The following is a 22,606-nucleotide window of genomic DNA, read 5'->3' on the forward strand; positions in this document are numbered from 1 at the left end:
TAAGCGTTACAGTGTGGAGTCAAACATTAGACAAGACTATTATTTGACTGTTCTTACCCCACTTCATCATATCAAGCAATGACAACCTAGCGAAACAGTTCCCAAAAGAGAAATTAGTGATGAAAATATGAAGCAACTTCAATGGTCAGTTCTCTTTTTTGTGTCCCCCTTTTTATTTTGAAGTCCATTTGACTTGACTTAAGATGAAACTCCAAGCAGACTGTCAATGATTCCTCCCCCCCCCCCCCCCCCACCACCACCACCACCCCATCTATCTCTCTCGCAATTATTATTGTAATTAGCCTGCAATATAAGTTACTTAGATGGTGAAAGAACATTTCAAGTATATTCAGGAAGAAACTTTAAAAGATATATTTTAGAACAAGACAGTATCTGAGGTTTTAAATGGTTTTCATAATTTCCTGAAGAAATATATTTTTGACATGGCCTGTTTCTGTATTAAGTTCTTCAACTGATCCCTAGTGCAACACAGATAAGACAACTGCTTCAGGGTGATAAGCTCACACAAAGCCCATAAATCAATCACGATGACTTGAAAAGCATTACAACAAAGAACAGCATTAATACGTTTGCTAATATGCACCACCTATAAATTGTACCCAGCATAATAAAATATCCATTTTCAGTTTCAAATCAAAACAGGAACATAAATAATAAATAATGTTGATTAATTCCATTCAGAAATATCTCTCTCTCTCTCTCTCTCTCTCTCTCTCTCTCTCTTGGTTTCCCACTCAACATGCTCCTTTGCTCATGGACATTAAATCAGCCTACTTTATTTTATTTTATTTTTTAATGAGAGTTCCATTGTTTGCCTGTATAGATTGTTTATTCTACTGTACAATCATGATTTTGGCCCCTGGCCATTTTCAAGTACCATGATTTTGGGCATGACCAGACTTTTATAAACAAAGTCATCATCATTGAAATACCTTAAATTTTTATATATAATGCATGTGTCACAGCATAAAAACAAGAACACAATGGTAAAATGACTGGCAGGAATAAAACAAATGTGAGATATACACTGAATAACTGTGCTATAAAATGGTCACAAAAAACAGTTGTTAGATGTCCAGGCATCACCTGAAATTTTGATTCCAATTATATAGATAATATCATCATAACTGATGTGTGGCGCATATGCTGATGAAAAGAAATATTGCAACACCAAGGAGTTGAGCGACACAAACGAAAGTTGGAAGGTGTGTTTCCACATTTGAAAGACAATGCCTATTCAAATTTCGTAGCAGTCACATAACAGTGGCGCTGACAGTGTCACTATGAGGATGCAGATTAGGTTTACTTTAAATACACACTGTCATGGTAGTGAGCGTTAGTTACCTTCGCAATTGGATATGGCGAGTTGATGTCAGTCAAAAATGCCTTTAAGGTGATAAAGATGCCATTATCAACAACTCACCGCGTTTGGACAAGGTTATGTAACAGGGCTACAAGAAGCTGGATATTCCTTCCAGAATGAGATTTTCACTCTGCAGCAGAGTGTGCGCTGATATGAAACTTCCTGGCAGATTAAAACTGTGTGCCCGACCGAGTTCGAGTCTCGGTCGGGCACACAGTTTTAATTTGGATATTCCTTGTTGCGATACTGTAGAAACGCCTTCTATTTCATAGCAGAATTTCTATAACTATCGTTATGTGTAAGAGGTGGTGGGTAGGAATTACTAACTCACATCTGTATATCTTTTTGTAACACACACACACACACACACACACACACAGAGTTAGAAATGTTCAGAATGTAACCATATATTACTTTGCGATGTGAATGTAAAATGTGATTCCACATCATTATGATCTATCATGCAAAATGATTCATGGAGCATGTAATTAACTAACGAAGTATTACATACAGTAAGTCTGCTGTTAGTGGCAGAGTAAGCAAAATGGCATAAGGAAGAAAAGGTGTATGTCTACATTAGATTGTTTCCACCTACGATAAGCAAAGAGTTATCATCATTTATTAGTTTGTTTGTTGGTTTCTCTTTTTACAGCCTCTCTCCCTCCTTTAGCTGTTGATGTCTCTGATCCTAATATTCTTTGATTAACAACAACAGCAGCAGCAGCAGCAGCAGCAACCACCACTCTACTACCACTTTTCATCAATTCCATCTTTAGAAAAACATGTAAAAGGCAGGTTACAACAATGAGAAATGTGTAAAAGAGACAAAGCTGACTGTGGAGATGAAAACTTTACGCTGTTTGCAATAGAATGAGTGCTTAGGAGTAGAACTTTCTTTGATGATTTGCCCAGAGACTTAAAACAGATGAAATATTAGCAAGCCTCTGCTAATACAAACTGGTCATGAGTGAATGCTGCTTGCTGACACTCTTGTACTGTTTACAAGAGAATGTGCCCTAAACAGATACTCATTTGTTCATATTCCCTTCCCTTCACTCCTGCATAAACCAAATTTTTCAGATAAACCGATTTCATTCCACCAACTACATGTCAAACTTTTGCCCCCTTTTGTCCCATTAACTGATCTTGTATATGGCAATGAATGGACACCTGTAGTACCTGTGGATTTATAATAAAATTTTAAAGAGCACAAATGTTTAAATCTGTGTGTCTAAACAAAGACAAAGCAAACCTCTACTTTATCTACTAGATAAAAGAAGAACCAAACACTGGAGTAAAACACGAATACAAATAAAAAGAGAAAAAGCAAATAAGAGTACAAAGCATATTCATTTTAGTGACTGCACTAATCACATTTACTCACCAGCAGAACCTTCCTTCACCAGCTGTCTTTGGAGACCTCTGTCCACATTTGATGCTGTGTGTCTTGTCAAATCTGCAATTTTAGTAATGTGTTAATTTAGATATGAAATTTTAAAATTCTAATGATGTTTAATTTATATACATTGTTTACTACAGGTAAATAAATTTCATGAACATGTTAAAAGAGAGAGTTGAGTCCTCAGTTATTCATTATTTCCTCTTAATAACTACTTACACAGGTAACATGGAGAACTACATCCCAATTTACAATTTACACAGCCTGAAAAAAAACTAGTACACTCTTTTAGAAGTTTCCAATTGACTTAAGATTTACTGTTGCAACAGTGCAGGCAGTTCTGAGGTGTCAGGTATCAACCCATGCTGAAACACCCATATCAGTATGTTGTGTAGCCTCCATGGGTGACAATGCAGGTGCCACAAATGCTTGATTGGAGACAAGTCTGGAGATTGTGTTGGCCAGAGAAGCTGCTGCATGTCTTGCAAAGCATGTTGAGTTTCAAGGGCAGTGTGTGGGTGGGCGAGCATTATTCTATTGGAACAACACATCACATTCCCGTTGCAAGAATAGCAAAAGAACAAGTCTAACAACATTCAGCAAGTACCAATAGCTGGTTAGCATGCCCCCTAGAAACACCAAAGGTGAACGACATTGCACCTTATTGTACCTCAGACCATAAGGCCTAGTGCATCTTGTGCGAATGCAATCTACGAGACAGTGCTCACCGGGTCTACATTTTATGTACAAACAACCACCACTCACTTGAAGGCAGGATGTGCTTTCATCACTGAAGTGCACTGCGCGCTACTCTACACTACTCTATCTTCCAAGTGATCCTCTGACAGCACTAGTCGAGCCGTGCACATCGATGCTGTGGTGTGAATGGAAGACATGCTAGAGGAGTGCATGCCCATAGTCCCACTGCTACTAACTGGTTCGCAACAGTTCATGTCGAGCTATCTGGACTCACATGCTGCCTTAAAATACGATGATCCTGGTGGGTGTATGTGCTGCATGGACGTCCAGAACATCATCACAAAGTGTGAAAATGTTCATGTGACCACAGATACCAGCATTGTCGCACAACTGAAGCAGTACGTCACACTTGTGTGGTAATTCTCTGGGAGGACCACCCCGACATTCAGAAGGCCACAATTTGAGCCCTTTCAAACTCGCTCAATTGGATCTGTAGGAGGCAAGAGTGCACCTCCATGGCATAGTTTCCTGCTAGCTTCACACGTTTGCTCAACCCTGAGCCTTCTGGCTGTGAGCACTCCCTATTAAGGGATAGACACAGATGGCACTCTGGCTGCTATGCCATTACACTATCTGTTGTGGACGACGACGAAACCATTATCGGTACGTCTGCTATCCTCCAAGTGGCATATGCCATCATCAGATTGAAACCAACATTCTCCTTCCAGGTATACTAATATTATTATTTTTTTCTGGAAGCGTAGTTCCATCCTCTTCTTCCATATTAAACCATCTTGGTACCTGTACATTTCAGGGAAATACAAAAATAGTTGTCACATTACTGATATACAAAACACAATGCTCTTTAAATTAGACATGGTTACCTGTGCACTAGTGATGCATTTAGTGTTTCTTGGCAGCCTGGAGGAAAGAGTTTGTGACTTTTGTAAATTAATTTTCTAGTACAGCTATTTAAATGTATAGCACTTTTCCATGTTTGTGACACCATCATAACTTTCTCTACAAGTTGATGTACAATTCAGACCCTCTGAATATGGCAGACTCTTGTCAGATAGTTTCCTGTATCATCTCCTCCTCCAAGTGCAACCACAGTGAAATACAAGCCCTACTTACACTTCAAACTTAATTGGCTGATTTATGACAATTTCCATGATACTGATTATATATCCAAAATCATAGCCATTTAATATACTGTACAGGGTTTAGTACATAAGACCAGTATTTTAAGTACATGACTCATGCTGTCATGTATTCTGGTAGGGAAGGTCAACCATATTTATGTTGTTTCATAGTTGTGAGGCTGATCCAACTCAGCAGCAATTTAGGGATGGAAAGTGAGGCAATACTGCAGGTTAAGAATCCCTTTAAGGTTATCTGGAGAAGCTCATGTGGGAGCGTGTAAGAATCAACACTGTATGGAAGAATAAGCTCAGTGAGGCAGCAGTGATACCACTGTCATTGGTTATGGCAAAAAAAGTGGGAATTAAGTAAAAGAGAATGGTCTTTGACAAGTGTAACATGATTTAGTCTGGAGTGGGAAAACTGCTGTAGCACTGATGCCTTTTGAAGAAAGGTTGATGACAATGTCACAGGTCTGTTTGAGTTCTGATGTGTGGGGAAGCTAGGTTCAGTGCGTTTGGTGGGCAGAGGTGGTCACCTGGGCACAGCATAATAGTCATGAGAAGCTGGCTGCAAAATTTTATGGAGGTAATGGTGAAGCAATGGTATCACACAATGAATATATGAGGCTGACAGGTTGTGACTGTGAGTCTGTGTGGCACAGGTTTCAATTTTCAAGTTGGGATGTAGCAATTAGGAATTCCACAGAAAAAATATTTAACTGTGGACAGGTAGCTTATGGACTCTTCAGTAAGGTTGGCTTAGTTTTGTGGGACTAAACTAATAAAGATTGTCTGACAGAATATGTATGGGTGGAGGTAGTTGTGAAAAGAAGGATAATAACTGAATCGCTGGGACCACAATTAACGTTGACCAGTACTGTGAGACTCTGAAAAAACTCAAACGGGCAATTCAGAACCAGACAAGAGGAATTTTCAGCCAGGGCATACACATTCACACTCGCCCACACATCGCTCGGCAAACCGTTGCTCTCCTACAATAGTTTCAGTGGAATATAATCACCCACCCTATAGTCCTGACTTGGCACCCAGTGACTATCACCTATTCCCTAGGTTAAAAGAACATTTGGCTGGAAAGCAATTCAGCTCCTACGACAAGGTGAAAGAAGAGGTTCATAACTTTCTGAACAGCATGGTGGCGAGCTGGTATGACATGGGCATAAGAAAACTACCTCAGCATCTACAAAAATGCATCGACAGAAATGGTGATTATGTCGAAAAATAGTTAAATGTTCAAGATATAAACTGATGTAAACCATTGTAGAAATAAACAGGTCTACATACTTATAAAAAAAAATGGATTGGTCTCATATTGCTATCTGCCATTTTCTACTGCAGATCTATCAGTGACATTTTCTACCCACTCAAAAGCAAAGATGCCTTGGAAAGCACCCATGTCATCTATAAAATTGAGTGTTCTTTGTTTATGTAACCACAAAGCAACCATTCACTAGGAAGATGGGCCACAACCAAACAGTAGCTAAATACTCCCTAGATATCAGCTGAACAGCATGCTGTTCAATATCAAGTAATTTAATTTAATGGGTGCTACATGATGTCTCTCTCTCTCTCTCTCTCTCTCTCTCTCTCTCTCTCCCTCCACATGCACAAAAATATCATCCACATCATTACTTGCTACAATGCGCCCAGTCCTGTTTCCATCTCATTCAACCTTCATGGCCACATCAAGACTTCACACTTTCCAGCTCATATTTCTTGACCCAAAGTTAGGCAGCAACCTACTTGGCAGCAATATCTATTGAGAATATATTTAAAATCACAAGCAGCAGTAGTTCCAGGTACTCCAGTAAGCCTTATCAGCAAACCCCTTTATACTCTGAACAAGATATTCCCACTTTTGAGCTTAGCAAAGGTGGTGCATCTAGACACAAACCGCACAGTTGGTGATGGCCATAAATATAGCATTATGGTAGGTTCCGATCAGCAGCGGCAGTCTGTAGGGACAGTTTCTGTTCTAACTTATGCAGGGACAGTTTCTGTTACTAACTTATGCAGCACTTAAGCTGCTTTTAGTGCTGCATTTGTGAAATGCTGTTGCAAGATTAATTTTTGTCTGGGTATACCACTAGTTATATGTATTCCACATGCATACATAGAATTATCTTGTGACACTATGAAGGAGGTTCCAATTCGTGGAAAGTTTACCTCCATCAGCATGTGCATTGTTTTGTTAACTGCTACGGACAATTTATTGTCTCTACACCACTACTCTATTTGAGCAAGGATTGTATTTGTTCTCGCCTCTTTGGTGATTTTATCCTCAACAGTAAATGTGAGGGGCAATTTGATGTAAATGACCCAAAAAGTGTGTCAAAAAACAACCCTAACATGCATCCCTTATTGGTGATTTTATAACTGCCATATCTGTCGGAGGAACTACAGACAGGAAAACATTGTTTTATTTTATGGTCAAGTTCATTATTTCTGTCTTATTTCATGTTTTTCCACTGTTACATTGAAAATGAAAATATACTTATAAATTATACTTATTGACATCAAATTTGTATATTGAGAAAAAGAAAGATTCATGTTCAACCTATTAAATGTAATCAATTACAGAAGTAACTCTGCAACTGTACAGTGTTGAAAGGTTTAAAGGTTTTCAGACAACAACGTTGTTGTAACTTCAAAGTTCTCGTCCGAGACATTAGTCCACTAATACATCAAACTCCATGGCAGTATGAAAACAACCACTCCAATCTACATTTGAAAATGGAAGACAAACTGTCTTTCAGCACATGAACAGAAATTCAACAATGTCCCTAGTGATGTTAAAAAAGTAACTATATCTGTCTACCAATAATCTAATGTACAATGTCTACATTTCCTGATAACATAGGCACTTGGTTTATGGCTAAAGTCTGCACAGATCTGTAGCTCTTCAAAATATTTACACTGCTGAAACCTGCCACTGAATGTATACTTCACAAACTCTTTGCCATATCACAACTAATAGAGTTCATCGCTATCATCTCAGTGTTGGAAGAGGAACCTTGGACTGTGAACAGACATGCATGAATTTGTGGCTTTAAGGGGCTCCGGAACGCCCTATACTTGCAATGTTAAAATAACGCTTATAAATTACATCTTTCCTCACAAAGTATTTGAGGTATGAAGTTGAACTTTTTACAGATTATTTATTGGAATATGGGCTACAACTTAACACAGGGATTTTACAAAATTTTAGTTCAGTTATTAAAGATGATTTTTTTTCAATTGTAATGAAAATTCACTACATTTTTTTGCAATTTTTTATTTATATATTCAAAAATATACAGTTTTTTGGAAAAAGGCTGTGTTAAATTATGCAGAAGGTACTGTGTAACATTTACTGAAAGTTTGAAACAAATATGTTTGGAAGATCCTTAGAAAACATGTAATTAGTATGAGAAAATAAAAGTTTTGGGAATCGAGCGACAAAGATTGGATTAACTTTTTAGTGCATTCCAGGTCCATAGGATGGATTATCTTCATCCTCTGCAAACTCCTCCTCCAGCTTCCTCTTGTTCCTCCTCCTGTTTACTCTTGCTTGTATTTCTAGACTCTTTACAGCCCTGTCTGCAGCCCGAAGGCGTTCCTTGTCTAAAGCAAGCATCGCTCGTTGTTGTGTTCGTAGATTTTGCTACCATTTTCGTCAGTTGCAGTTACTGCAACACTGTTCCAAAAGGTGGTCATGTATGAACACTTATCACATTTCAGTTGTATTTCACTAGCAAGTCCTACGTGCTTTATTATGGAGAGTTCCAGACCAACTTCACTACAATGAATACATCTTACACAGTTTGAAAAAATTCCTTTGAGAACCGACATATCAAATATTTCATTCACATCCGATTCGCCCATAAAACATTCATAGTTTTCACTCATTGAACCAAGCTTCTTCTGTGAAGTATTTTCTTTCCCACTTTGACTGCTATGGGCAGGTGTACTTGAGAGGTTAGGTTCACTCACTTGGTTATCGTCTTTATTGTTTACAGTAATAACACATACCTTTGGCTTTCCAACATTTCTCCTTTTCTTAAAAGCCTTCAGAGGATTTCTAATAACTTTACTTTTGCTCATTATTATACTTCAACAAAACAGAGACTCAAGAAACAGAATTAATTACGAATATTTTCGAGATAACGACAGAGTAAATAAACACGAAACAATCGACAATCACACCAGCGATATATATTGAACCATCACAGGTTAGCCACAACACATACTTTATCTCACATCACTAAAATGTACCTGATGAACACGGACGTTAATAATAACACCATTTGACAGCAGTTTAACAACGCCACAGTGGGTCACGCCCATGTAGAACACATTTCAAAAAATATATAAAAATAGTTGTAGTCTTCGGAATTGAATAAATTATATATCTATTAAAAGGTAATAGTCTGCATGTTCAGAAAACGCAAAAAAGTAAAAATTGAACTTTTCATGATTTTGAGCCTTTCCGGAGCCACTTAACAGCTGCAGCCTAGTTTGAAGATGCAACACAGAGTTTTTTTCAGTGCTTCCTCCACCTGAGCCTGAAATATTTGTCTTCATGTTTTCCATAAGCTTCCCATTTCATCACTAAATCTTTATTTTCTAATAATAATGAAGCTATTATCCAATGCTTAACTTGGAATAGAGGTACTGTTATATCTGCTGATGTAACATTTCCTGATTTTTGCACGGCAAAACATAAAAAATGATGCGTTTTTGACAGACTTTCAATCTGGTGCATAAATTAAACAGCATATTGTCATAATGAGCAAGCATAAATACAAAAACCATCAAATATTGCACTATAGCTACACAAACATGTAAACCAAAATGGCACCTGCAAGATCACATACTGCAAATGGCTGAGAGAAGAAAACTGAGCATGTGACACGCTGATTTGCACGTTTGTAAAATGAAAGTACCATATGTGGTGGTTTTCCTACTTATACTAGCATACTATGAAAATATGCAGGTTAATTGAATGACTGCATCAGCACAGGAACTGTCAGATTTTTCGAAGCCCCTGAAACCAATGCAGGGACAAGTCCCATCTCTAGTTCATCTGTCTGCAGTTTGTTCTTCAACTTTGTATTTTAGGAGATGAGTTGTTTTGTAAGAAATGGTCACTCCAATTGTCTGTTACTTTGTTTTAATTCTAAACATCAAATACAGTCATGATAGATACTTTCGTATTAGTTAGAAAATTCTAATACAGCAAAATACAAAGGAATATTGTCTTAATTTTTATCCAATTCAATTTAAATATGGAAATGAATTTTGTATTTTTATAGAAATAAAGTCAAGTCAAAAAGTTTTCAGTACAATTATTGAAATTTTGATAGTTTGTGTAAGCAAATATGTTCTTTTAGATACCCAAAGGGCACTGTTGTCTGCCTGTAGATAGAGCTTTGTGATCTGCAGGGATAGGAAACTGTAACAACTCAGTTCTTACTAACTGGTTTGGCACTCAATGCACGTTTCTAAACACTTTTCCCTTCTTTGCAAGATTCTCATACCTGGTAGTTGCTGTGACATTCACTTATGTCTGATGATTCAATGTGAATAGCGTTAAGAGTACTGGTCCTAGTTGATGCATAGCCTTTGGCAAGTCTCTCCATGACCTTCAGAAGGAAATCTCATCATCTTGTTTTGATATTTGTTACTGCTCTGTAGATTACCCAAGCATTGATGCCTGCTGAATCACTATAAAAAGTATTAACAGGGCATCACTTCTTCCACCATCTTTCAATACTTGCAGGCCATCATGTCAACAGCATCTACTCTTTACTTAGTTTCACTGTAACATGTCACTGTGTCACACTTTGACTTTGTGTCAGTTCCAATGTGTACAGCTGGATGCAAGGATCATATTTTCATTTTTGAAGGTTAGTGTTGTATAGCTCCTCCCTAGCTTCCTTCATGCATTCAGGAACTTGCCTTCTAATTTCATTTACTACACCAAGCAAGTTTTATCACTTTGTTTTCAGATCTCATGCTAGTGAAACTGAGGTGAAGTAGTGGTCACATTCCTTTCTTTATTTAGGTTTGGATCAAAAAGTTTCTTCATTTTAAATTCAATAAGATGTTCATCACCAGAACGAGTTTCATCATTACCAAATTATGGGAAAGCATTTAGCATATATTTGGAATCTTTATTGAGAGCCATCCAGTATTTTTGCTCATTCTTGTCAAGTTTTAAACCCACAAACTGAGTGAATCAAAATCTGTACCTGAACAATAACAACCGATCATCGCCACAAATATATGATGAATCCTACTATACAGCTGAGAGGAAGCAAAAACTGACACTTCTTAGTCACTCCAACTGCGTTGGGCTCAAATCAGATCTGAGGAACCTCATGATTTCACCGAAGTGATTACGTGACATTACAGATTTGTAAAATAATATTACCCGATTCTCTGATCAGCCAGTTCCAATTCTATTCCTTTGGATTCAGTGGCACATGCAAGATAAGGACTGCATCAACTCTTCTAGTGGTAATGACCACTCATCATTTCTCAACATATTACATGCCTCTGTTTCTGTGCATTTTTGAATGTGTTTGAGAGTAAGTTCATGAATAAACGAAATCCAACCACAGAAGAGAAAATCACTGATAACAACTTTACATGTATGGAGGACAATCAGAATTCTCCTGAAGAACATTTACATGCTGCACTTACAGTTTCATATCCACATTGTAGCAGCAGACACAAATAAGGCTATCTACAATGTATGGTAATTGGCAGTGCTTAATTTATTTAGTGGGACAAAAATGGTCCATCAGCAGTTCTAATATTAACGATTTCTACATGAAAGTAGCAGTTTTGGTACAATTTGCTATGAAAATGAACCAAAAAATTGGAGAAAGGTTATCTTCATTTGAAGTCACATCTAGGACATGAGTTCTTTATGCAGAAAGTTGATGGTTATTTTAAAAATGATACGCAAAACCACATCCTTGAGGTAATTCATAAAAAACTAACAAAAAATAAACTGAGACCAGTTACATCATTACACAATATCAGCTACCAATACCAGTAAATGAATGTCCCCAGATTTACATTGTTACACAAAACTGGGGGAAATGTCAAGATTCGCAACATTCTGTAACAACCACCGATTTCATGTTATGTCAAGGGGATTATTTTCTGAATTATTATTTATGTGAAACATTCAAGTCTCCAAATATAACATGTCCAAGTGTCTGGTGGTGATATCAGGCACAAAAACACTGAAGGACAACAAAAACTGTCAAAGGTACCTACAATGTCTGTCATCATTGAATCATTAACTGTCTTAAAGAACTGTTGATTAGTCCAGTGAAGAAATGGGATAATCTGTGGTTTTACTTTATTCACCACTTCGGAGTGATCACTATAAGGAGATCTGTGCATTACCTAATGACACAAAATGTGGTAACATAGTCACCACAATAAACTCTCACATACGATATAGTGCAGAACAGAATGAGCAACTGTTAACCTGGTTTGTAGGAATTCGTTTTTATTCTACGATGGAAATTTTACATTGTAAAGGGAAAACAACCCTACACTCATAACATTTTTGATCTAGATATTGCAAGATGATAGCAAAATTTAAAGGTGCAAGGTGTATTTGAGCCTTGTGTACTTGCACTGTAACAATTACAGTTCATCAGGTAACTTCAAGTATACAACTTACCAGCTGTCACTTTCCCTCTCTCTTTCAGCAAACTGCCTGATCCTCTAATTGCAGATGGGCGGAGATCTGCTGATCCTGTGGATTTGTAAAAAAATATTTAGAGCACTGTTGATACCAGACTATACAGGAAGGATTAGAACACAAACAAACATGTGTCTGAACCTAAATTGAAAATCTGAGACAAAAAAGAAAGTCATGTTGTTAAGATGTAATTTTAAATGATGAGCCTTATTTTACTTTCATTACTGTTGGAGGAACATAGAAGGACTTCAAAAAGTAAGTTATACATTATTATAATACACCAATTTTTATTGAATGCTGCACTACACTCCAAAGTGAAACAAAGAACCATGACATTATTTCTCAATACAGTCACCAAGTTTCTGTAAACAATGGTCGGAATTTTGTATCAATCATTCAATTCATTGACAATAGAAATCCACACCTTGGTCACAGAACCATTTGTGAACTGTTGTGTGAATGCCCTCCTCATTGGAAAACCCCCCCAGGTTTTCTTTTAGCTTGCCAACAAGATGGAAATTGCAAGGTGCAACATCTGGACATCTCAATTAGCATCACTCTCATCTGTGCAGCCTTTGTCAATTGTCGGCACAATTTCATTACAGCCGGAGAGACTGCTGTATTTGGTCCATATATCGCCCAACTTCCACAGTGAATCTGTGTGCAATTTAGATATTTCACCCGCAAGAATTTTACTGTCATAGGTATTTAAACTTTGGATTATGTTTCCAGTTTTCACGCTATTTCATTCCCACACAGTGATGTACCTGTTATCCACACAACAGCAGAGCTGTGCCTGCAGGAAACCTGTAATATGTACTCTCTTCTGACAATGCACCCCCCCCCCCCCCTACCCCACAATGGTCTTAGCATAGGATGACACGTGTAACTGACTTTTTGAAATCCCTATGTACTTAGAATTATCTTCATAGGCTTCCTTGTTATAGTTATCTTTCTGTAATGCATGTTCCACAAATACAAATCAAAGGAGACTCAGTAAATGAACTACAGTTTAACTATGTCCAATTGGTGGTAGTATGCCATACTCTACCTTTGTCATATCAGCTCCAAATTAATCATGAAAACCATAGTTTAAACATATTTCATCCACGAAACAGTATCTAAAATTTCTGCCTTTATTGAATCATTCAGTATCTCAAACAGCTGCTGAATAGCCTTATCTTCACTTACAAGTGCATTACTTGACGACACAAAATGTGGTAAGGTAGTTACCACAATGAAGTCTCACATAAAATGTGGTACAGAACTGAATGAGCAACTGTTTTCCTGGTTTGCAGGAATCTGTTTGTATTCTATGAAGGCAATTTTACATTGTATAGGTAAAGCAACCCTACAACCATTAGATTTTAGATTAGATATTGCAAGATGATAGCAAAATTTAAAGGTACAAAATGTATTGAGCCTTGTCTACTTGTACTGTAACTATTACAGTTCACCAGGTAACTTTAAGTATACAACTTACCAGGTGTCACTTTCCCTCTCTCATTCAGCAAATTGTCTGATCCTCTAATTGCAGATGGGTGGAGATCTGCTAATCCTGTGGATTTTCAGAAAATAGTTAGTGTACTGTTGATACTAGACTTATAGTAAGGATTACAACACACACAAATGTGTGTCTGAACTTAAAATTAAAAATCTGAGGCAAAAAAGAAAGGAATGTTGTTAAATACATAACTTTAGATCATTCAGTGGATATGATGAACCCTATTTTATTTTCATTACTGCTGGAGGAACGTACAAGGACTTCTAAAAGTAAGTTATGTATCATTAAAGTAGACCAATTTTTATTTAATGCTGCACTACACTCCAAAATGACACACAGATCCATGGCATTATTTTTCAACACGGGTACCAAGTTTCTGTAAACAATGGTTGGAATTTTGTATCAATCATTCACTTCATTGACGATAGAAATCCGCACCTTGGTCACACTTGGCTATCTGTCAGACTTTTAATGCTATTTGGTAAATTTGAATTGGGATGGGTTATTAATAACAAATTTCATAAGTGAATGTATGTATTGTGAAGGCACTGTGAATATCCCAAGTTCCTTAAATAGATCCCTGCAAGGTGATCTTGGGTGGGCTCCAGCTATTATTCTGCTTACATGCATTTGCGCAATGGTTATTTTTTCTTTTAATGATGAACTACCCCAAAATATGATGCCATATGAAAGCAGTGAATGAAAATAGGCATAGTAGGCTAATTTACTGATACATTTATCACCAAAATTATGTGTTTCAGCACATCATCAATGTGATTCTTCCAATTCAATTTCACATCACCCAGAAATTTTGAATATTTTGTCTTGGCAACAGACTTCTGTTCAAAGTCTATAGTTATCAAGGTGTTATGCCATTTACTGTACACAACGGTATATACTGCATTTTCTCAAATTTTAGTGAGAGTCCATTTGCAAAGAACAACCACTTAATGATTTTCTGAAAGACATTATTTACAATTTCTTCAGCTAATTTTTGTTTGTTGGGTTTGATTACTATACTTGTATTATCAGCAAATAGCAGTAGCTTTGCATCCTCGTGAACATAAGAGTGACAAGTCATTAACATGTATTAAGAACAGTAAGGCACCCAAGTGTGAACACTGTGGGACACCATTCTTGATACCTCCCCAGTTAGAGGACTCTGCTGATTTCTGCAGCCTATCTGTACTGTTAATTTCAACCTTCTGCATTCTCCCAGTTAAATATGAATTAAACCATTTGCGCACTGTCCTCTCATAGCACAATACTTAAGCTTATCTAGAATAATTTCATGATTCACACAGCAAAATCCTTTGGGAGGTCACTAAAAATCCCAATGAGTGATGTTCTTTTATTCAGAGCATTTAATATTTGATCAGCGAAAGCACATATAACATTTTCTGTTGAAAAGCCAGTCTGAAAACCAAACTGATATTCTGTAAGTACTTCATTTTTACAAATATAAGACCCTACTTTTGAATACATCACTTTTTCAAGAATGTTGGATAAAGCTGTCAGAAGTGAGATTGGGCAGTAATTGTTAGCATCAGACCTATCCCCTTTTCTACGCAATGGTTTAACAATAGCATATTCCAGTCTACCTGGAAAAATGCCCTGCTTCAGTGAGCTACTACACGAGTGGCTGAGAATCCTATGTACCGGTTGGGAACAATCTTTTAGTACTGTCTTGGAAATGATATCAATTCCATACAAGCTTTACCTTTTGAGTGAATTTATTATTTTCCTAATTTCAGTAGGAAAGGTGGGTTGAATTTCAGTTTTATCAAATTGATAGGTATCGCCTCTTTCATACACAACCTTGACATTTCTAATGATCAGCTTGGTCCTATTTTCTCTAAAACACCTCAAAATGATTATTAAAAATATTTTCTAGTTCTGCCTTAACTTTTCATTGAGTTTAACAACGAAAATAATCAATTTGTGACAGTATAATGTAAGTGGCTAAATAAAAAATCTACTCATCAAGCAGTGGCAGGAGAACACGCACTTTAAAAAAAAAAAGGTTTTACTTCCACAAGCTTTTGGAGCCAGTGGCTCCTTCTTCCAACAGAAAGGGAAAGGATCTCGATAGGTTAATGAAAGGGGTAGAGTTCGGAAAAGTCACCCAGAACCCCAGGTCAGGGAAGTCTTACCAGTTAGTATGAGAAGGAGAAACCGATAGTTGGAGACTGCACCAGACAAGATTTGAAAACCTGAGAGCTTAAAGGTGGGACACAGCATAATATGCAAGACAGACACTACTGCTAAAACATTGTGCACAAGTTAATAAGAGTGAAAAGCTAAGTTCATTGTATGCAACAAAGGTGGGAGGGGCATGGCGAAAAATAGACAGGTCAGAAAATGAAAGACATAGAAAAGTAAAACGGAGTGAAGAATGGGGTAGTTATTGTGAAGAAATACTGAGACAGAAGAAATTAATGTAAATGAAGGTAAGGTAGGTGGCGAGAACCAAGGACATGTAGTTCCCACCTGCAGAGTTGTGAGAAACTGGTGTCTGGGGAAAGAATCCAGATGGTGTGTGTAGTGAAACAGGCACTGAGGTAAAGACTGCCATGTTGTAGAGCATGCTGTGCAAGAGGATGTTGTGTGTTGCCAGTATACACCCTCTGCATATGTCCATTCCCCCTTACTGATAACATGGTGCTAGTCACACCGATATAAGAGGCCGACCAGTGTTCACATTAACACTGGTATATGATGCGTGTCATTTCACAGGTGGCTCTCCTTTTAATAGTACATGTTTTACCAGTTACAGGGCTGGTAAAGGTGGTGGTAGTGGGGTGCATAGGCAAAGTCTCGCAGCGGGGAAGGTCACAGGGTTAGGAGTACTAATACCTGTGCTCGTAGACACTTTTTTACGAAGTTGCCTACAATAATTTGTTTAGGATTCACTACACTGCAGGGCCTTCTCACGATCATCTTTTGCTGATTTATTTGCAAATTTGACAGCTATTTTCTTTTCAGCCCTCCACTTACCTTGTTTATAGGTAATTCTTTCACATTTGTGTGTTTGATTTGTGCCAAACTACTCTGATCAACTTTTACTTCTATCTCCTAGATTACTTTATTTGTCAAGCAAAGTAGTTTACATTTTCTCCCATGACTTCCTCTTTTGATTGCACAGTTTTTAAAATGTTCTCTCTTTTGACAACTTTTCTTATCGACTTTTTCTTTCTTCATACCATATAGCCCATTTTGCTGGTGAGAAATTCGAGTTCGTACAAATTTATCTGATTTTTCTGGATTTTTTCCTTGCTATTCTTCCATTTTCCTATCCTTTTCCACACTCTGCTTCACTTTTTTGCCACTCCCACCATTTATGAAACTCCAAACTGTCCTCTCTTGCCATATGTATGCCATCATGTATTACATCCATTCGTTGAGAAAACATGCTTTTGCACTATCAAAACTATGGTCCCACATTCTGTATCTTGAAACCAGCTCATCCATTGGAGTTACTGCCTAGGGCCTGACACAGAGTCCCTGTTTCTGGATGTAATCTTACTCTACATCAGGCTTTTTTACAGTTTCAAATATAGCAACCTCTTGCACTTACTGTGACCTGTACGCCTAATATGCCAATTTCCCCTCCACCCTATTTCTCTCCTCCTACAAAATCCTGCAGTTGTCTGCCCCTCATGTTGCCTTGGATGGTATCTCCTAAGTCAACTTCAAACTGCAACAACATGCTGGACTTCGCCTCAAAAAGCTATCCCACCTTCTAAACTACCTCAACAGTGGTGTTTCCCTTCCTGTCCCTCTGCAGCTCCCTTAAACAACCACACCATCAACCATCACTCCTCTAGTACAAAAAGAACTTGACCAACCTCCTCAACATCCCACAGCCTTCACTACTGCCCACCAGACCAATAACAACTCATGAGCACAAGAACCAGTCACAACAATACAGTGTTCCCAACCTCTAGTCTAACACACTCTCCCCTCCTGAATTATCTATATTATCACAGGGTCTCTCACTTTCAGCCCTAAACCCGCATTTTGGTGAAGGTCCTTCTTTCCTTCACACGTAATGTGAACTGGAAATAAATCTCTGCAACCCAATCCCAAAACTTTCCAACAGTGAACCTGACATAGAACCCTGCCTTGAACAGTTGCTTGTCACCACTGATGCCACATCCCTCTTTACCAACAGCCTCCACATAAATGGTCTGTCTGCAGCTTAACGTTTCCTCAGTCAGCGCCAATCTGATTCCAAACCTATGACATCCTTCCTGCTCACTTTAACCAACTTTATACTTACCAACAACTACTTCACCTCTGATGTGCAGACATACAAACAGATCAGGGGGTACAGCCGTGGTAAACAGGTGGCTCCTTCTTATGCTAACCTTCTCGTGGGTTGCTTGAAGTAGGCTTTACTGGGATCCGAAAGCCTTCAGTCCCTGGTTTGGTTTAGATACATTGATGGCCTCTTTGCCTTATGGACTTATGGTGAGGCTGACCTGTTTAAATTTCTGGAATCTCTAAATACCTTCTCCCAATTAAATTTCACATGGTCCTATTTCAAATCCCATGCCACTTTCCTTGATGTCGATTTCATCCTCACCGAAGGTCACCTACACACTTCTGTCCACATTAAACCTACTAACAAACAACAGTACTTACATTCTGACAGTTGGCACCCTTTCCATGTCAAATGTTGCCGCCCATACAGCCTAGGCATTCAAGGCAAACATATTCGTTCAGACGCAGACTCTTTACAGCAATATATCACCATTCTCACCTCCGTCTTAACTGGACACAATTGCCCCACCAGCATAGTTTGAAAACAGATTTCCTTGGCCATCACATCCAATACAGATACTGCTGATTCCTCCAAAACCGACTTCGGAGCACACCAATTGTCACACAGTATTATCCTGGTCTTGAATGTATTAACTAGCTACTTCAACAAGACTATGACTTCCTACAATCACTCCCTGAAATGAGATCCATTCTGTCCGAGATTTTGCCCACCACACCTAGAACAGCTTTCCATTGCCCTCCCCGTCTCCACAATATCCTTGACAGACCCTATGCTCCTTCTGTACCCATCTCCCTACCTGTGGCTCCTACCCTTGTGACTGTCCCTGCTGCAGCACTTGCCGTATTCACCATCCCACCACCACTCCACAGGTGGGAACAAGCACTACAACACATCTTTGGTTCCCGCCATCCATCTTTCATTTATGTTAATTTTTTCCATCTCAGTATTTCTTCACAGTAACTACTCCTTTCTTCACTCCATTTTAGATTTCAACACCTTTCATTTTCTGACCTGTCTATTTTTCACCGTTCCCCTCCCAACTCTGTTACATACAATGCACTTACCTTTTCATTCTTAACTCGTGCACGATTTTTTAGCAGTAATCTCCGTCTTGCATATTATCCTGTCTTCCACCTTTAGGATCCCAGATTTTCAATTCTTGTCCGGTGCAGTCCCCAACAATCAGTCTTTCCTTCTCATCCCATCCAATAAAGTCTCCTCTTATCTGGGGTGCTGTGGGCGGCTTTTCCAACTCTACCCACTTTCCTAAACCTCTCCAGATCCTTTTCCTTCACCCATATTCCTTCCCCTTCAACTCTTCTGCTGACAGAAGGAGCCACTGGCTCTGAAAGCTCATGTAAGTAAAACCTTTTTTATTATATATATAAAAACAAAGATGATGTGACTTACCATACAAAAGCGCTGGCAGGTCGATAGAAACACAAACAAACACATACATACACACAAAATTCTAGCTTTCGCAACCAATGGTTGCTTCGTCAGGAAAGAGGGAAGGAGAGAGAAAGACGAAAGGATGTGGGTTTTAAGGGAGAGGGTAAGGAGTCATTCTAATCCCGGTAGTGGAAAGACTTACCTTAGGGGGAAAAAAGGACAGGAATACACTCGCACACACACACATATCCATCCGCACATACACAGACACAAGCAGACATTTGTAAAGGCAAAGAGTTTGGGCAGAGATGTCAGTCGAGGCGGAAGTGAAGAGGCAAAGATGTTGTTGAAAGACAGGTGAGGTATGAGCAGCGGCAACTTGAAATTAGCGGAGGTTGAGGCCTGGCGGATAACGAGAAGAGAGGATATACTGAAGGGCAAGTTCCCATCTCCGGAGTTCTAACAGGTTGGTGTTAGTGGGAAGCATCCAGATAACCCGGACGGTGTAACACTGTGCCAAGATGTGCTGGCCGTGCACCAAGGCATGTTTAGCCACAGAGTGATCCTCATTACCAACAAACACTGTCTGCCTGTGTCCATTCATGCGAATGGACAGTTTGTTGCTGGTCATTCCCACATAGAAAGCTTCACAGTGTAGGCAGGTCAGTTGGTAAATCACGTGGGTGCTTTCACACGTGGCTCTGCCTTTGATCGTGTACACCTTCCGGGTTACAAGACTGGAGTAGGTGGTGGTGGGAGGGTGCATTGGACAGGTTTTACACCGGGGGCGGTTACAAGGGTACGAGCCAGAGAGTAAGGAAGGTGGTTTGGGGATTTCATAGGGATGAACTAAGAGGTTACGAAGGTTAGGTGGACGGCGGAAAGACACTCTTGGTGGAGTGGGGAGGATTTCATGAAGGATGGATCTCATGCCAGGGCAGGATTTGAGGAAGTCGTATCCCTGCTGGAGAGCCACATTCAGAGTCTGATCCAGTCCCGGAAAGTATCCTGTCACAAGTGGGGCACTTTTGCGGTTCTTCTGTGGGAGGTTCTGGGTTTGAGGGGATGAAGAAGTGGCTCTGGTTATTTGCTTCTGTACCAGGTCGGGAGGGTAGTTGCGGGATGTGAAAGCTGTTTTCAGGTTGTTGGTGTAATGGTTCAGGGATTCCGGACTGGAGCAGATTCGTTTGCCATGAAGACCTAGGCTGTAGGGAAGGGACCGTTTGATGTGGAATGGGTGGCAGCTGTCATAATGGAGGTACTGTTGCTTGTTGGTGGGTTTGATGTGGACGGACGTGCGAAGCTGGCCATTGGACAGATGGAGGTCAACGTCAAGGAAAGTGGCATGGGATTTGGTGTAGGACCAGGTGAATCTGATAGAACCAAAGGAGTTGAGGTTGGAGAGGAAATTCTGGAGTTCTTCTTCACTGTGAGTCCAGATCATGAAGATGTCATCAATAAATCTGTACCAAACTTTGGGTTGGCAGGCCTGGGTAACCAAGAAGTCTTCCTCTAAGCGACCCATGAATTGGTTGGCGTACGAGGGGGCCATCCTGGTAACCCCCCATTGTAGCTGGTTACCAAGCCCCCACAGAACGTATCTCTGCCTACGTAGATCAACACCTTCCTAGGATTTTCCTCATTATCTTACGTTCTTTCACTTCTAATTCCTCTTTTAGTGTTCTGTGTTGAAGGTTTAGTGTCTCAGATGCGTAGAGAGCTTCGGGTCTAATTACTGTTGTATAGTGTCGTATTTTGCAGTTCCACGAGAGACTCTTTTTGTTGTAAATGTTTTTTGCTAACTGAAACGCCGTCTCCATTTTCTGGACTCTTGATCTGACAGATTTCTTTTCATTACAATTTTCTGCAATCCATTCACCTAAATATTTAAATTCTTTTACTCGAGAGATGTAGTTATTACCAATTTTGAGATCAGAAGGTGCATCTTTGACGTCAGTCATAAATTTTGTTTTTTCAAATGAAATTTGTAATCCTATTTTAGCTGCCTGTTCTTGTAATAATTCTAGCGGTTTCTGTGCATCGGTAATGTCTTGTGCGATCAGTGCCATGTCATCAGCAAATGCTAAACAGTCTAATTCTATGCCCTTATGTCTTGGTCCCAGTCTGTGTGCTGGTGCACCTGCTTTTTTCCATTCTCTAACAACTTTTTCAAGAGTACAATTGAAGAGCACTGGGGACAGTACATCACCTTGTTGTACTCCTATGTCTATTTCAAATTCTGTGCTCAATTCTCCCATAAATTTTACTTTGGATTTGGTCTCCGTGAGTGTTTCTTTTATGATGTTTGTTGTCTTTTGATCTAGTCCAAATTCTGCTAATACTTCAAAAAGGGATTCTCGGTCTATACTGTCATATGCTTTTTTAAAGTCGACAAACGTGATGACATAACTTTTGTTTGAAGTACTATGTAAATATTTCATTGAGTTTTTCAAGTTAAGGATTTGTTCTACGCAAGATCGACCTTTTCTGAACCCACCTTGGTATTCGCCTAGTTTTGAATCCAGCTGAGGTTCTGCGCGGTTTAGTAGGGTTTTAGACAGAATTTTGTATGTTATTGACAATAAAGAGATTCCACGATAGTTGTTGGGGTCTGTTTTACTTCCTTTTTTGTACAGAGGATGTATGATTGCAGTCTTCCAATCTGTGGGGATCTTTTCAGTTTTCCAGATTTCATGTATAATTTCTTTGAGTTTTGCAATAAGATTTTCTCCTGCATTTTTCCATAATTCTGCGATGATTTGGTCTCCTGATGCTTTGTTATTTTTCAGTGACTGAATTATCTCTTTAATCTCTTGTAAACTTGGTGGCTTTGAGTCTGGGTTTCGTTGTGTATGATGGAACTCAAATTTTTCTGCAGGCTTTTCACAATTCAGTAATTTAGAAAAGTATTTTGCAAGAATTTCACAGTTTTCGGTGTTGGTATGAGCAATTTCCCCATGGTCATTTTTGAACTGGAGTGATGGAGGAGAGTACTTTGTTAATTTTTGTTTGAATACTCTGTAGAAATTACGGGAATTGTTTTTCTTGAAATCATTTTCTATGTCTTGCAAT

At 38.8% G+C, this 22,606-nt stretch overlaps 1 protein-coding gene across 1 annotated transcript in view; it reads right to left on the reverse strand.

Annotated features, from left to right (window-relative positions):
- Nucleotides 1–22,606, reverse strand: part of LOC124555880 — a 244,877-nt gene that overhangs the window by 95,299 nt on the left and 126,972 nt on the right. The window contains exons 18-20 of the mRNA XM_047129941.1: nucleotides 13,834–13,908; nucleotides 12,330–12,404; nucleotides 2,769–2,840 (exon numbers count right to left, since the gene is read on the reverse strand). Of these exons, the coding sequence (XP_046985897.1) occupies nucleotides 2,769–2,840; nucleotides 12,330–12,404; nucleotides 13,834–13,908 (222 nt within the window). The remainder of the gene's footprint in view (nucleotides 1–2,768; nucleotides 2,841–12,329; nucleotides 12,405–13,833; nucleotides 13,909–22,606) is intronic.

Source organism: Schistocerca americana, chromosome X (assembly GCF_021461395.2).
Source record: "Schistocerca americana isolate TAMUIC-IGC-003095 chromosome X, iqSchAmer2.1, whole genome shotgun sequence".
NCBI classification, from domain to species: Eukaryota; Metazoa; Arthropoda; class Insecta; order Orthoptera; family Acrididae; genus Schistocerca; species Schistocerca americana.